A 16,096-nucleotide genomic window follows, 5' to 3' on the forward strand; every position below is an offset into this window, starting at 1 on the left:
CTGGCAGGTTCTGGGAATGACTCAGGCTGAGAACGAGAACGAGCAGGCCGCCATCGCGTCTCTGCAGAGGTCGGACTTCCTGTTGTCGTATTCACACTGCAGGGCCCCAGAGCAGATCGATGCTTCCTGTGTTCAGCTTCTTCTTTAAGATGCTTTACTCCACAACATAGTGAACGGACCCTGAGATACAGACAGAGGGACACGTTGTTGACGCGTAGATGTTTATTTGTACTTTTTACTCCTGTACACTCCCCCCCCCCCCCCCAGGTGTCTGGAGCTGCGTCCTAACAACCTGCCGGCGCTCATGTCTCTGGCGGTGAGCTTCACTAACAGCGGTGTGCAGGGGGGGGCCTGCGACGCTCTGCACCGCTGGATCACTCACCACCCCCCGATACAAGCAGCTGCTGCAGCAGGGGGGCACGCCTCGCAGGGGCCCCCCTGCCGCCAGGTACGCACACACCTGAGGCTCCCTCATGTACAGAGCACTGCAGGAAAGAGTCCTGAACCTGTGTGTGTGTGTGTGTGTGTGTGTGTGTGTGTGTGTGTGTGTGTGTGTGTGTGTGTGTGTGTGTGTGTGTGTGTGTGTGTGTGTGTGTGTGTGTGTGTGTGTGTGTGTGCAGTCTGCAGGAGGTGCTGCTCCTCTTCCAGGATGCGGCTCTGATGAACCCTGACTCTGTGGACCCCGACCTGCAGACCGGCCTGGGAGTACTCTACAACTTGAGCTCCGACTTCAAGAGAGCGGAGCAGGCTTTCAGTGCAGCGCTGAGCTCCAGACCTCAGGTACACACACACACACACACACACACACACACACACACACACACACACACAGTTAATCGTGTAGTCAGTAGGGTTTAGCGTACTCACGCACTGAGTAGGAAAGACCTGTCCCCTCAGGACTACCTGCTTTGGAACCGTCTGGGGGCCACGTTAGCGAACGGAGACCGCAGCGAGGAGGCGGTGGAGGCCTACAGTCGGGCCCTGGAGCTGCAGCCCGGCTTCATCCGGTCCAGATACAACCTGGGGATTAGCTGCATCAACCTGGGGGCCCACAGGTACGGACCCGTGTTCCACATGGAGATACAGGGCCAACAGCTGGCGGTGTTGCTGCAGTGTGTGTGACGGTGTGTTTCTGGTCCTGCAGGGAGGCGGTCAGTAACTTCCTGTTGGCTCTGAACCAACAAAGGACGGATCAGCGCTGCAGTCAGCAGCAGATGTCTGCCAACATCTGGGCTGCCCTGCGGATCGCCGTCTCCATGATGGACCGCCCCGAGCTGAGTCAGGCCGCGGAGGCGGGGGATCTGGACCTGCTGATGAGGGCCTTCGACGTGGTCTGACGCGGAGGGTGTCCTGCTGAGGGATGGAGACTTTATAGACATGTTGGATGTTGACCGCTTGAAACAAAACAGTTCGGAAATCCTTCGCAGTACAGAACTGCAGGGAAGACGTGTTTCTGTGCAGCATTCTCCTGTCCAATGGGATAATCTCAGAGTAAAAACAAAAGTTGAGTTCAGCAGAATAATGTCCACAGATTAACACCTCTTTATGATTTCTGAACTACAGCACGGTCTCATGACTTCAGGTCACCACCGCTAAGCTAAAGGAGGCTAATGTTGGGCTATAAAGGAACTACAGCACGGTCACATGACTTCACGTCACCACCGCTAAGCTAAAGGAGGCTAATGTTGGGCTATAAAGGAACTACAGCACGGTCACATGACTTCACTTCACCACCGCTAAGCTAAAGGAGGCTAATGTTGGGCTATAAAGGAACTACAGCACGGTCACATGACTTCACTTCACCACCGCTAAGCTAAAGGCGGCTAATGTTGGGCTATAAAGGAACTACAGCACGGTCACATGACTTCACGTCACCACCGCTAAGCTAAAGGCGGCTAATGTTGGGCTATAAAGGAACTACAGCACGGTCACATGACTTCACGTCACCACCGCTAAGCTAAAGGCGGCTAATGTTGGGCTATAAAGGAACTACAGCACGGTCACATGACTTCACGTCACCACCGCTAAGCTAAAGGAGGCTAATGTTGGGCTATAAAGGAACTACAGCACGGTCACATGACTTCACGTCACCACCGCTAAGCTAAAAGAGGCTAACGTTGAGTCGTCTAATTTAGACTCTTATTCACTGACGTATTTTATGTGGTGGAACAAAGCGTTAAAGTCTCTTCAGCTTCTGTAAACCTCAGACCTTATTTCCGGATAACGACCAGAAACGCATTCAGTAAGCCATTGACCTCCAGACCAGGGGACAGGAAGTGATGAAATGCTGACTCATGTCAGGGTTTGGACTCAGCTCTCTGAAAACAGCACAACCATTTAGCTTCCTGTTTGTATCTAGCTTGTGCAGGACCTCCGCTCGTCCTTAAAATATTTTGAAAGGTCAGGCATTAAACTGTGCATGTTATAGGTCATGTGACCTTCATGTGAACGCACACACAGGTCTTTCTTTCAGGGTAGGCTTTTATTGTGAAACCTCTGCCGGAGCGAGCATGAGTTTAGGTTAAACATATAAAATCAAATACTCAACAGTTCTGTAGTTCAGATGCATTTATTCTGTATTTGAGTTTGATTCAGTTTAAATGTCCTTAAAATAAAACCTGTTTAGGTGCTTATTGGAGCCCCTTGCATCTGGTACTAATCTCTGCGTTATGTCAGGATCTAGATCACAGATGGAAAAACTTCCTATGATTTTTTATTTTGAAAGTAAACTTTTTTTTTTTTTACTTTTTCTTAATTTCTCGACAAAAATCCACTCTTATATTTTCCTTCTTTTATTCCGAAATGAGGTTTGAACTATGCAAAACTAATTGTTAAAAACCGAAGATATCTTTTCTCTTAAATTACAAAAAATTACAGAATTTAATATCTTTTTTACTCTTGAAATATTTGCACAGTGTTTCCGTCTCGTCAGATTTTTGCTGCCAAACATCTTTAAATATCTCAAAACACCAAATTTCTGTTTGGTCCCCAACACCGAAAATATCCTCCCTTTGAAGTTAGTGTCTCTTAAAGTGTCGCACTTTTTAAAAGAGCTTGAACGTAATATTATTAATGTTATTGTTATTATATTTATTATTCTGTTGTTTTTATGGAAGACATTTTGATTTTCTGCATATTAAATGTGACTGTTTTTGATTTTGTAAATGAAGATGCTGATGATCTATATCCTAACCGTTGATAGCTGCTCACACACACTCACTAAGTGTAGGACATTAAAGAGGCCCTATTCATATACACCTGAACATCAGCAGGAGGGGACTCTTTAAAGTAGAGACTCTACATACTGATATACACCTGAACATCAGCAGGAGGGGACTCTTTAAAGTAGAGACTCTACATACTGATATACACCTGAACATCAGCAGGAGAGGACTCTTTAAAGTAGAGACTCTACATACTGATATACACCTGAACATCAGCAGGAGAGGACTCTTTAAAGTAGAGACTCTACATACTGATATACACCTGAACATCAGCAGGAGAGGACTCTTTAAAGTAGAGACGCTACATACTGATATACACCTGAACATCAGCAGGAGAGGACTCTTTAAAGTAGAGACACTACATACTGATATACACCTGAACATCAGCAGGAGAGGACTCTTTAAAGTAGAGACACTACATACTGATATACACCTGAACATCAGCAGGAGAGGACTCTTTAAAGTAGAGACTCTACATACTGATATACACCTGAACATCAGCAGGAGGGGACTCTTTAAAGTAGAGACTCTACATACTGATATACACCTGAACATCAGCAGGAGAGGACTCTTTAAAGTAGAGACACTACATACTGATATACACCTGAACATCAGCAGGAGATGACTCTTTAAAGTAGAGACTCTACATACTGATATACACCTGAACATCAGCAGGAGAGGACTCTTTAAAGTAGAGACTCTACATACTGATATACACCTGAACATCAGCAGGAGAGGACTCTTTAAAGTAGAGACTGAGGTTTAAATGTTAAAAACAGTTTTATTGCGTTTTACTTTTATTTTGAAGTTCTTTTCTCGGGTGCTTCCTTCCTGTTTTGCTGTCAGTCAGGGTAATGGATATTCTCTCAGCTTGTTTCAGGTTTGAAGTTCCTTTACTGAATGATTGACCTTTGTTCTCCCACTGCTAACAAATACACCTTTCTGCAACATGTGATCACACAGCCAGGGCAATATTCAGGGAACAACTCAGAAGTCACTCAGTTAAAGTTGTTAATCCACATAAAGAATTCTAGAATCCGCTCTGAGATCCTAGAGGAATAGAGCTGTTTGCAGGGAGTGTTTCTAATGGGTTAGCCTGGGTTCTCTCACTGTTCCCTCCACAAATGTTCCTTTTAATATGATTTCTGAGGTGTTCTTGCTCACACAAACCTGGATGTGTCCTGAAGCTTCTCTGACTCTCATAAATATAAATCATGTAATAATATAAATGATAGTGTGAATCCTTCCCCTGCAGTCTGTGTTTGTGTGTCTGATTGTACAGAAATGATCTGATGAAAAGTCATATTTTAGAAATGAAACTGCACAACCTGAAGGGGTCACACCTGAGCGTCTGGCTCTCAGATGTGAGGACTCTTCTTTCCTTTTTAGAAATGATATTACACCAACAACAGTCCAGCTGTGTGCACATGTTCAAACAGCTGGACTTTACAAAGAGCTTTCTGTTTATCTGGTGGTTTGTGTTCCGCTGCCCATCAGCTGTGCAGCGCCTCCACTGTGGGTCTCACCCCCCAGCAGCAACTCTACCAACCAGTTAGAGGAAATAAACAAAGGTCTAAAATGCTGAACAGCTCAAACACGTTTCCAACATCAGGACTGTGTGTAGTCAAACCATGCATCGTGACCAAGACGGGGTCAGGTTAAACGTAGCTCTGTCTTTCTGTTGACGCATCATTTCTGAGGACACCTTTCAATACATATTGAGAACCTCTTCGAGGGGGGGTTCAATAACATATCCAGGGTTCGAGTTAGGTGGGAGCCAGTGGGGGCTGAGCTCCCATGAAAGCAGTTAACTCAAATATCTGTGGGGGTCTCTGAAAATACAGCAGTATAATATTTTAATTTCAAATAAAGCTGTTTCCCTTTCACATACAGAGTGACGTTGATGATAAAGACAAACACTTTGACATGAGAAGTAATCAGAGGAGCCTAAACAAACTTGTGGGCTCGTAAACCACCGTGAATGCAGCATGGCTGCACTACACCACACGCCACATGAGTGCAAACTATCAATTTGAGAGCTCACGTCACGGCCGTTGATCCGAAGAAGATTTTCATTCCTTCATTTTCAAAATAAAGATCCAGTATTTAACTTGAAGACGACTGGCTACCATGCCACCGAAAAAGAGGCCGCTTATATCGACGTCATGCTCAGACTTGACAAGTTTTGGTTTTTCTACCCAAACGCAAAACAGATAACGGTAGACAGCACAGACACCTGCTAGCTCTACTGTGAATGTAGCGGATGCTAGCTCTTTAAGTAGCGCTACTACATCCAGTGATGGCGACACAGCCACTGCTGGGACACTGACCGATGATGAGGACATAGAATCTGAGAAGGAGGATGAAGAGGCTGGGATCGGGACTGATACAACGGGGGGACTGCCAGAGAACTAGGGACTCAATCAGTGGCGAAGGTGGAAGGAAAGAAAATCCCTGGCTGTTTACAGGCAAGGGTGGCCTTGGATGGACTGCCTGTAAGGTAGACACTGCTGCTTACAGAGAAAAAGACAGGTGTGCATTTGTTTCGGACGCCTGGATCAATGGGACGGTGAGTAGTCCTGTTCAAAAGCAGTTGTGTAAAAAACGTTACATCCACCCTGACAGTGTTGCTCACAACCGAGCTATGGAAATAGCAGACCTTAAAAAGAAAGACATCCTTCCAACAAAACTTGTGGAATTAGATTCCTCTGCGTTAAACGTGACAGCCAGTTCAATCGTTCACAGTCTCACTAAACGTCTTCCAGACAGCGAGCCAGTGATCATGTTGAAGCCTATGGATCAGCACTTCTGGCCCAAAGAGAGACCTGACCTAGTTCTCTTTGGAGATCGTGAGGTGGGGAAGTTTGCGAAACTCCTCGGAGAGTCGGCCACTGAAGCGGTCAGTGAGTTCAGAGGCTGGGAATTGCAGCGGCATCAGGGAGAAACAGTCAAGAGACTCATTACTGCAAGCAGCACCCCCCCCCGGACCTCTGCCACACTGATGATGCGCTTCATTTACAAAGCCTTCAAAAACAGCCGCAGCGGAAACAACGTGCTGGAGGAAAACAGGTAGCACAAAACAACAACAAACAATAACAATATCAAAACAACAATAAACAATAACAATATGAAAACAACAATAAACAATAACAATATGAAAACAACAATAAACAATAACAATATGAAAACAACAATAAACAAACACAATATGAAAACAACAACAAACAAACACAATATGAAAACAACAACAAACAAACACAATATGAAAACAACAACAAACAAACACAATATGAAAACAACAACAAACAAACACAATATGAAAACAACAACAAACAATCACAATATGAAAACAACAACAAACAATAACAATATGAAAACAACAACAAACAATCACAATATGAAAACAACAAACACAATATGAAAACAACAACAAACAATCACAATATGAAAACAACAACAAACAATAACAATATGAAAACAACAACAAACAATCACAATATGAAAACAACAAACACAATATGAAAACAACAACAAACAATAACAATATGAAAACAACAAACACAATATGAAAACAACAATAACAATATGAAAACAACAATAACAATAACAATATGAAAACAACAAACACAATATGAAAACAACAATAACAATATGAAAACAACAATAAACAATAACAATATGAAAACAACAATAACAATATGAAAACAACAGGACCAATGAAACAGACACAGGAACAGGGTCTCATGCTGGGTTAAAAGCCAAGGAATAGAGATGGGTTTTAAGAGGAGTTGTAAAAGGGGCAGTGAAGGGGCTTGTCTAATGTGCAATGGGAGGTCATTCCACAGTTTAGGACCGGCAGCGGAAAAGGCTCTATCCCCTCTGAGCTTCCGTTGATCAGAATAGAAACAGACTACATGTCCCGAGCCTCAATGCATTGTGGTTCTTGGATTTAAATGGACCACCTATGGAGAAATTTGACCCTATACCGTTCGTAAGGTCATGGATAAAGAAAGGACACCGGACGTCAGCATCGTGGGTTCCTGGACCACGACCACAGCCTGCTGTAAACAAACTAGTTGGGTCTATTTTGTCTGCGTTATGGTAAGACGGCTTTCACTTTGTACAATAGTTATAATGTATTATCCCTCTTTTTAAATACAAGCTGAGGCCAACTGCTTAAATAAGTCCCCCTGATGTTCACTGCCTTAATTAGGCTACCGTTATCACTCATGATTTCTCTTTGTGTGTTGTAGGCCTAATTGCACCTGTACAGGTTTGTAGCCTGGGCTGTGGCCACAAACTATACTTTCAAACAAAAATAAAAAGATCAGTTTAAGTATATAATGTGTATGTGTGTGTGTGTGTGTGTGTGTGTGTGTGTGTGTGTGTGTGTGTGTGTGTGTGTGTGTGTGTGTGTGTGTGTGTGTGTGTGTGTACGCGCACAAGTGTTAACGTAACCGAACATAGCCATCACTAAATGCGCATCCATTTTTTTATTTTAGCCCCCACAGAGATGAGATCATAACTCGAACCCTGAAATTGGCGTACGCCATCTTTTGGGCGTGAGCCTGACTTCCTGTCTCTCATGAACTTCTACTTATAGGTACACAGATATATGAATATAAGTACACAGAGGGAGGACATCATGGAGCACCTCCTCCTGCTGCTGAGCTCAGGTAACACACATTCCGTTTTACATTATTTATTATTAGTATATGCTTTATATGTTTTATTTGATCTCTTATAATAAATAGTATTATAGATATTTGATATTATATTGATCAACACACAAGAAACAGAAATGATCAGCTCAAAGACTTTAAAACTAACAGTAATCTGCTGCGTCATGTTGTAATCTGCTGCGTCATGTTGTAATCTGCTGCGTCATGTTGTAATCTGCTGCGTCATGTTGTAATCTGCTGCGTCATGTTGTAATCTGCTGCGTCATGTTGTAATCTGCTGTGTCATGTTGTAATCTGCTGCATGTAATTTGCTGCATCATGCTATAATCTGCTGCGTCATGCTATAATCTGCTGCGTCATGTTATGATCTGCTGTGTCATGCTATAATCAGCATCTGCTGTGTTGTGTTATAATCTGCTGCGTCATGTTATGATCTGCATCTGCTGTGTCGTGTTATAATCTGCTCTGTCATGTTATAATCTGCTGCTTCATGTTATAATCTGCTGCGTCATGTTTAGGGTTGGGCACCGAAATGCGGTGCCAATAGGGCACCGGTTCCGACATAAACGGTAGTAACGAGAACGAATAACAACGAACATTTCAGTGCCAGACTTCTTTTTTTTTTATACTGCCCCCTGGTGTTCCGGCGTCAACTTGAGGTTGTTGAACCTGACGTCAGTGCCGCTACTCAGCACACTTGTTGATCAGAACTGAGTGAGAGGATCAATAAAGAGGCCGAAAGTAAAACGCTCCAAGGTTTGGCTTCATTTCACATCTAAGGATGCAGATTCTGTGACATGCAACACATGTCTTAAAGCAATAGCATGCAAGGGAGGTATCACTTCTCATTGAATGAAACATCTGACGGTGCATGGAGTTTATTTAAAAGCCGATCAACGCACCGTGTTTGATCAATTACGTGACGAAAGGCCAAGCACTTCAACGGCAGCAGCCAGTGTCGGACTAATGGAAGAGAGTCCCAGCCTCTCTATATTGGTGTATTTATTACTATATGTTACTTGTATTTATATTGTTTAAAGGTTTAAGTTAATACTGTGTTCAATTTGGCCCTGGGAATAAAAGGGTATTGTTTTTTGACAACGTGTGTGCGTTTTCGTTTTTTTAAGTACCGTTTCGGCACCGGAACCGTTTGAAAAACACAGAGTAGGCACCGGTATCGGATAAAACCAAACCGATACCCAACCCTAATCATGTTATAATCTGCTGCATCATCTAATCTGCTGCATCATGTTATAATCTGCTGCATCATGTTATAATCTGTTGCATCATCTAATCTGCTGCGTCATGTTATAATCTGCTGCGTCATGTTATAATCTGCTGCATCATCTAATCTGCTGCATCATGTTATAATCTGTTGCATCATCTAATCTGCTGCGTCATGTTATAATCTGCTGCATCATCTAATCTGCTGCATCATGTTATAATCTGCTGCATCATGTTATAATCTGTTGCATCATCTAATCTGCTGCGTCATGTTATAATCTGCTGCATCATTTTATCTGCTGCATCATGTTATAATCTGCTGCATCGTGTTATAATCTGCTGCATCATCTAATCTGCTGCATCATGTTATAATCTGTTGCATCATCTAATCTGCTGCGTCATGTTATAATCTGCTGCATCATCTAATCTGCTGCATCATGTTATAATCTGCTGCATCATGTTATAATCTGCTGCGTCATGTTGTAATCTGCTGCATCATGTTATAATCTGCTGCATCATGTTATAATCTGCTGCGTCATGTTGTAATCTGCTGCATCATGTTATAATCTGCTGCATCGTGTAATAATCTGCTGCATCATCTAATCTGCTGCATCATGTTATAATCTGCTGCATCATGTTATAATCTGCTGCGTCGTGTTATAATCTACTGCATCGTGTTATAATCTGCTGCATCATCTAATCTGCTGCATCATCTAATCTGCTGCATCATGTTATAATCTGCTGCATCGTGTAATAATCTGCTGCATCATCTAATCTGCTGCATCATGTTATAATCTGCTGCATCGTGTAATAATCTGCTGCATCATCTAATCTGCTGCATCATGTTATAATCTACTGCATCGTGTTATAATCTGCTGCATCATCTAATCTGCTGCATCATGTTATAATCTGCTGCGTCGTGTTATAATCTGCTGCGTCGTGTTATAATCTGCTGCGTCGTGTTATAATCTGCTGCATCATGTTATAATCTACTGCATCGTGTTATAATCTGCTGCATCATGTTATAATCTACTGCATCATGTTATAATCTGCTGCATCATGTTATAATCTGCTGCATCATGTTATAATCTGCTGCATCATGTTATAATCTACTGCATCATGTTATAATCTGCTGCATCATGTTATAATCTACTGCATCATGTTATAATCTGCTGCATCATGTTATAATCTACTGCATCATGTTATAATCTGCTGCATCATGTTATAATCTGCTGCATCATGTTATAATCTACTGCATCGTGTTATAATCTGCTGCATCATCTAATCTACTGCATCATGTTATAATCTGCTGCATCATGTTATAATCTACTGCATCATGTTATAATCTGCTGCATCATGTTATAATCTGCTGCATCATGTTATAATCTGCTGCATCATGTTATAATCTGCTGCGTCATGTTATAATCTGCTGCGTCATGTTATAATCTGCTGTGTCATGTTATAATCATGTCGCAGCACCTGAACTGAGAAGATAATGACATGAGATGTCATTATCTTCTCAGTTCAATAAAATAAAGGCTGAAGCTCTTTGCTTTTCACTGGGTTTCTTCTGGTCAGCGTTTTCCTTCAGAGGACATCGGATCGGGCCTTCAGATCTGAGAAGAACCAGGAAGTCTTTGATGAGGAGGGTCTTATTCTCGACCTGTCTCTCCAGCATCTGACTTTACCCCACGCATTAAAGAGGCCCTCATCAGTGGGTTTTCCAATTTATCCAAACAATACCTCTGGTTGCAGGTCCCCACCGAGTCAGTCGTGCATTGTGGGTAATGTAGTTTTATACTAGGTCTACAACCATCGATTATCGACTCATGTTTTGGTGGAAAAAAGTCACGACATATTTGAAATGTATGTCCCAGAGGGTCAGAGGGTGATGTGTTTAATGTCTTCACTTTAATATAAAGAGAGCAGGTCAGAGACGCTGCAGGAACATGACAGACTGAAACAGCTGGAGGTTGTCTTCCCGTCCGTGGACCGGCCTCTGGTTTAGATTTTCAGACTCTGCTGCTAGGTTTGGCTCCTCTTCTCCTCCTGTTTGTCGGTGTTAAGGGGGGTGTCCGGGTCATCAGGAGCGACCGGGGGACGAGCGCAAGGTGGTTTGTCTGCGGCACCGACCTCGACGACCTCGGGGTGAGCGGCGGAGTTTCCGGCGCCACCCTGACGGTGTTCTTCCCGTACAGCCGGCGCTCGTACTGCAGAAGCTGCTCCCAGAAGCCGGCGTTGAGCCGGACACAGGGCCGCTGATCCTGCACCTGTGGGCGACACCTCAAAAGCATAAACACTCCAGCCCCTCTTCCACACCCACACCCCCCCAGGAGTTGTTTTGATTTTTCAAATGATGTGCAATGCCTTGTGGCAGTTTGCGATCCACAAAGCACATCTCATGTTACAGCCCCCACCCACCCAGTGGTGCGCCTGCCGCAGCGTCACAGCGCGGTAACGCATCAGGTAGGCCATCACCAGCGCCGGCGACCGGCTCATCCCCACCACGCAGTGCACCAGCGTGCTCCCCCCACGGTTGCCGTGGATGCGCTCCGCCACGCGGTCGAAGTGATCCCCGAGGCGGGCACCGGGCAGGTCTGGCACCGGGACTCGAACAAACTCCACCCCCTTGAGGGCGGGGCCAGCGTGGCTCAGCGTGGCATTTACGATCAGTGTGATGCCTTTCTGCGACAGCAGCGATGTGTTCAGGGCCGCCTCCGCCCCCCCCAGGAAGAGTGTGGGTGTGATCTGAGACACCGCCATCTGAAACACAGGGGGGGACTCTTTAAAGTAGAGACGCTACATACTGATATACACCTGAACATCAGCAGGAGAGGACTCTTTAAAGTAGAGACACTACATACTGATACACACCTGAACATCAGCAGGAGAGGACTCTTTAAAGTAGAGACTCTGCATACTGATATACACCTGAACATCAGCAGGAGAGGACTCTTTAAAGTAGAGACACTACATACTGATACACACCTGAACATCAGCAGGAGAGGACTCTTTAAAGTAGAGACACTACATACTGATATACACCTGAACATCAGCAGGAGAGGACTCTTTAAAGTAGAGACTACATACTGATATACACCTGAACATCAGCAGGAGAGGACTCTTTAAAGTAGAGACTCTGCATACTGATATACACCTGAACATCAGCAGGAGAGGACTCTTTAAAGTAGAGACTCTACATACTGATATACACCTGAACATCAGCAGGAGAGGACTCTTTAAAGTAGAGACACTACATACTGATATACACCTGAACATCAGCAGGAGAGGACTCTTTAAAGTAGAGACTCTACATACTGATACACACCTGAACATCAGCAGGAGAGGACTCTTTAAAGTAGAGACTCTACATACTGATACACACCTGAACATCAGCAGGAGAGGACTCTTTAAAGTAGAGACACTACATACTGATATACACCTGAACATCAGCAGGAGAGGACTCTTTAAAGTAGAGACTCTACATACTGATACACACCTGAACATCAGCAGGAGAGGACTCTTTAAAGTAGAGACTCTACATACTGATACACACCTGAACATCAGCAGGAGAGGACTCTTTAAAGTAGAGACTCTACATACTGATATACACCTGAACATCAGCAGGAGAGGACTCTTTAAAGTAGAGACTCTACATACTGATATACACCTGAACATCAGCAGGAGAGGACTCTTTAAAGTAGAGACACTACATACTGATACACACCTGAACATCAGCAGGAGAGGAAACATCTTTCAGATAATCACTTAAATGTGTTTTTATCCAATCTTTCTGGGCGGCCCGGTACCAAATGTTGCTTGGACTGTTGCCGGGCTGCGGTACCGGGCCACGTTACCGGGCCACGGTACCGGGCCACGTTACCGGGCCACGGCCGTTCTAAGGGACATGTTGATGTCGTTTCGGGTTAACAGAATGTCGAGGATTACTTCATATGTATAACCTTTGTTTAAATATTCCATTAAGATTTTCATGTCTTCTATTTTTTCCAACTCAGTTTAAAATGTGTGCAGACACAGCTGAGTAGCACCAAACAGGAAAGACCTAGCGCTGTCAAACAACCAATCACAGCAGAGTTTCTCCGGCTTGCTCTGTCCAATCACAGACAATGAGGGTTCGCCCTAAAGGAATACCCTTTCTGTAACCTTTGAAATGCTGTAGTGTTTTGTGAAATGTTGTTTCGACTTGCACTTCGGGACTTCTGTTAACAGCTGGTAGTCCAAAGTGGACATTTGAACACGTCACTCTGACACACTGCAAACACCAAACCAGTAGTCTATCAATTAATCTGCAGATGAATCCATAATGAGAGGGAGCTCAGCTGTGTGTGTGTGTGTGTGTGTGTGTGTGTGTGTGTGTGTGTGTGTGTGTGTGTGTGTGTGTGTGTGTGTGTGTGTTACCTGCTACCGTGTCGCTTCACTTTGGTTTTGGTTGGTTCTTCCTCTGGTCCCTGCTCTGAATGAGCAGTCTCACACACACACACACACACACACACCACCTTCTAGGGTATCATCTGTCTGTCTGTCTGTGTGTGTGTGTGTGTGTGTGTGTGTGTGTGTGTGTGTGTGTGTGTGTGTGTGTGTGTGTGTGTGTGTGTGTGTGTGTGTCTGAAGGGTTAATTTTAGTCCAACAGCTGAAGTCATGTGACTTCCCCCAGAATAAACAAATTCTCACCCCCAGAGGAAGGGGGGCTGACAGAGACCTCAGAGGAACAGGGGGGGCTGACAGAGACCCCAGAAGAACAGGGGGGCTGACAGAGACCCCAGAAGAACAGGGGGGGCTGACAGAGATCCTAGAAGAACAGGGGGGCTGACAGAGACCCCAGAAGAACAGGGGGGGGGGCTGACAGAGACCCCAGAAGAACAGGGGGGGGCTGACAGAGACTTCAGAAGAACAGGGGGGGGGGGGGACTGACAGAGACCCCAGAAGAACAGGGGGGGGCTGACAGAGACCCCAGAAGAACAGGGGGGGGGCTGAGGTGTAAAGAGTATGAAACAGAGAGTCGTTTTAGGGAGTATCCAGGATGTTAAAGTACTGAGATGAGTGGGGGAGTCAGGGTTATACAGGGTTACATTTCTGTCAGAGTAAGGGGAGGGGGTTTCCTTAGCATCTGAGGTGATATTTATTTGGGTATTTACTTTTTTTCCTTGTATTGTGAGGGATTTAGAATGTGATTTGGTATCTGGTTTTGGCCCAGGTACCACTCAAAAACCCGTCTGTTTGAATCCTGGCTCCTCATGATGGATGAGCTCCCCATCAGGACCGCAGGGACTCTGCAAACACACCCTTCTCCATTTACCTTGGAGATTACATTCTGGGGAGAGAAATACATAAAGCACTTTATAGATCTAGGGTTAGGCCTTATAACTGTTTGTACTAGCAATCGTATGATACTGGAAGTGGGTCTGCACTCACTGCTGATACGTGATGTCAGACAGGTGGCGGTTATGCTCCTTTAGGGTGGATACCACACGCATTAAACTGAAAGAAGAAGAACGTCTTCCTGTTAGCCGTTAGCCTGTTAGCTCCTCCGTCATGGCGGACCTGAACCGGCAGCTGCAGGAGTATCTGTCCCAAAGTAAGGAGTCTAAAGGCGGCGGAGCGCGGAGCAGCACCGCGGTGGAGCTGCCGGAGGACCCGGAGCCGGTCTCAGGGAGCTGGTTCGGCCGGTGGTCCAGCCCGTGGTCTAGCAGTCCGTCGGGCCTAAGCTCCAACTCAAGCTCCAGCAGCGGGTTTTCCTGGCCCTGGTCCCCGGAGCCGGACGCCTGTCTGCCGGGTCTGACGCGTGGCCAGAGGCTGGTCGGCGCCGCGCTGTTTGCCGCGCTCTCCGCGCTCTGCTTTGCGCTCTCCGCGCTCTACGCGCCGCTGCTGCTGCTTTACGCCCGGAAGTTCGCTTTACTCTGGTCGCTCGGGTCGCTGTTCGCCATCGCGGCAGCGGCGGTGCTGCGCGGCCCCAGCAGGTTGTTCGCAAGTCTGCGCTCCTCCCCAGCGTTCGCCGCCTACCTGTGCTCGCTGGGCGGCACTCTGTACGCGGCACTGAGCCTCCACAGCACCGCGCTCACCGCGCTGGGTGCCGCGCTGCAGGTCGCCGTTATCGCGGTGAGCGTGGTGTCGCTCCTGCCGGGCGGCAGCGCTGGGATGCGTTTCATGAGCGGCGCTGCAGCGGCAGCAATCAAAAGGACCGTGAGCGGGAAAACCCTTCCAATCTGACCGGAAAAACTGAGGACCAAAGACTGTTTGTGAGAAACCTGATTCCTGATGAACCCTCACGACCTGATGCAGGAGTAAACTCTGACGTCATCAAAAAGGTGTGCTGAACCCCTGCAGGAGCTTTACACCTGCTTTCTGGGAGGAGCGTCGTTTCTAAACATTGTGCAACACCAAATCATTATTAAATATGTTTGTTCAATCTTTGTCTGCAATTAATTGGATTTAGTGATAGAAGTCATTTGAATGCCAACTACAATGAGATTCATGTAAAAGGTTAAACCCTTCAAACTCTAAACCTAACCACTTCTCACACATTCAAATGTAATAGTTTTTATTACTAGTTGTGCCTTAACCTTATTTTTTGGCCATAGTTAACTTGTGTTTTTGTTGAAGTGAACTTTGTCTAAACTGGAAGGAATGGTTTTGTTTCTGTTGAAAATCTGTTTAAGATTGTTCTGGAACTTTGAAGCAACGATAAAATACAATTATAATATAAAGATGATTCCAACTGGAAGTCGGAAACGTCTCTGAACCGCAGGTCTGCTGCTCCTCGGTTTCATATCGAAGTGAGACCCTGGGATTCAGGGACTCAGGACTCTGGGACTCAGGACTCTGGGAGCATATTCTTCAGACTGATTTAGAATAAAGCTAATCAAAGACGCAGCTCTGGTGTTAGTTTCACTTCTTATCTGATGCTCTGGATCAAACCCCCTCCCCCCCATGCAGGGACACCGGAG

General features: G+C 45.3%; 3 protein-coding genes across 5 annotated transcripts in view; 2 read left to right on the plus strand and 1 right to left on the minus strand.

Annotated features, from left to right (window-relative positions):
• Positions 1–4,470, plus strand: part of pex5lb (peroxisomal biogenesis factor 5-like b) — a 20,466-nt gene extending 15,996 nt beyond the window's left edge. The window contains 6 exon segments of the mRNA XM_063886416.1: positions 1–69; positions 268–385; positions 387–448; positions 621–780; positions 898–1,055; positions 1,145–4,470. The exon segment at positions 1–69 is cut by the window's left edge and continues 2 nt beyond it. Coding sequence (XP_063742486.1) covers positions 1–69; positions 268–385; positions 387–448; positions 621–780; positions 898–1,055; positions 1,145–1,337 — 760 coding nt within the window. The 3' untranslated portion in view covers positions 1,338–4,470.
• Positions 4,471–10,658: 6,188 nt separating this feature from the next.
• Positions 10,659–15,413, minus strand: si:ch1073-184j22.2 (dual specificity protein phosphatase 18). 2 transcript variants are annotated; one of them, XM_063885949.1, is made up of 4 exons: positions 14,565–15,413; positions 14,288–14,463; positions 11,552–11,893; positions 10,659–11,400 (listed from the first exon to the last, which is right to left on the minus strand). In XM_063885949.1, the coding sequence occupies exons 3-4, from the start codon at positions 11,891–11,893 to the stop codon at positions 11,143–11,145; spliced, it is 600 nt and encodes a 199-aa protein (XP_063742019.1). In that variant the 5' UTR covers positions 14,288–14,463; positions 14,565–15,413; the 3' UTR covers positions 10,659–11,142. The 2 variants fall into 2 exon arrangements, with proteins under 2 accessions (XP_063742019.1, XP_063742018.1); XM_063885948.1 differs by lacking the exons at positions 14,288–14,463; positions 14,565–15,413 and adding an exon at positions 13,550–13,644.
• sft2d3 (SFT2 domain containing 3) lies at positions 14,300–15,558 on the plus strand. 2 transcript variants are annotated; one of them, XM_063885947.1, is made up of 2 exons: positions 14,300–15,191; positions 15,255–15,558. In XM_063885947.1, exons 1-2 carry the CDS (start codon positions 14,685–14,687, stop codon positions 15,357–15,359), a joined length of 612 nt encoding a protein of 203 aa, XP_063742017.1. In that variant the 5' UTR covers positions 14,300–14,684; the 3' UTR covers positions 15,360–15,558. The 2 variants fall into 2 exon arrangements, with proteins under 2 accessions (XP_063742017.1, XP_063742016.1); XM_063885946.1 differs by having other exon boundaries at positions 14,565–15,558.
• Positions 15,559–16,096: the final 538 nt, after the last annotated feature.

Source organism: Eleginops maclovinus, chromosome 6 (assembly GCF_036324505.1).
Source record: "Eleginops maclovinus isolate JMC-PN-2008 ecotype Puerto Natales chromosome 6, JC_Emac_rtc_rv5, whole genome shotgun sequence".
NCBI classification, from domain to species: Eukaryota; Metazoa; Chordata; class Actinopteri; order Perciformes; family Eleginopidae; genus Eleginops; species Eleginops maclovinus.

Coding starts and splice junctions, on each gene's coding strand:
- si:ch1073-184j22.2 (XM_063885949.1), bottom strand. CDS start 11,893: ATGGCGGTGTCTCAGATCACACCCACACTCTTCCTGGGGGGGGCGGAG. Junction 11,401..11,551: donor TGCGGCAGGCGCACCACTGG/GTGGGTGGGGGC, acceptor TGTCGCCCACAG/GTGCAGGATCAGCGGCCCTG.
- sft2d3 (XM_063885946.1), top strand. CDS start 14,685: ATGGCGGACCTGAACCGGCAGCTGCAGGAGTATCTGTCCCAAAGTAAG.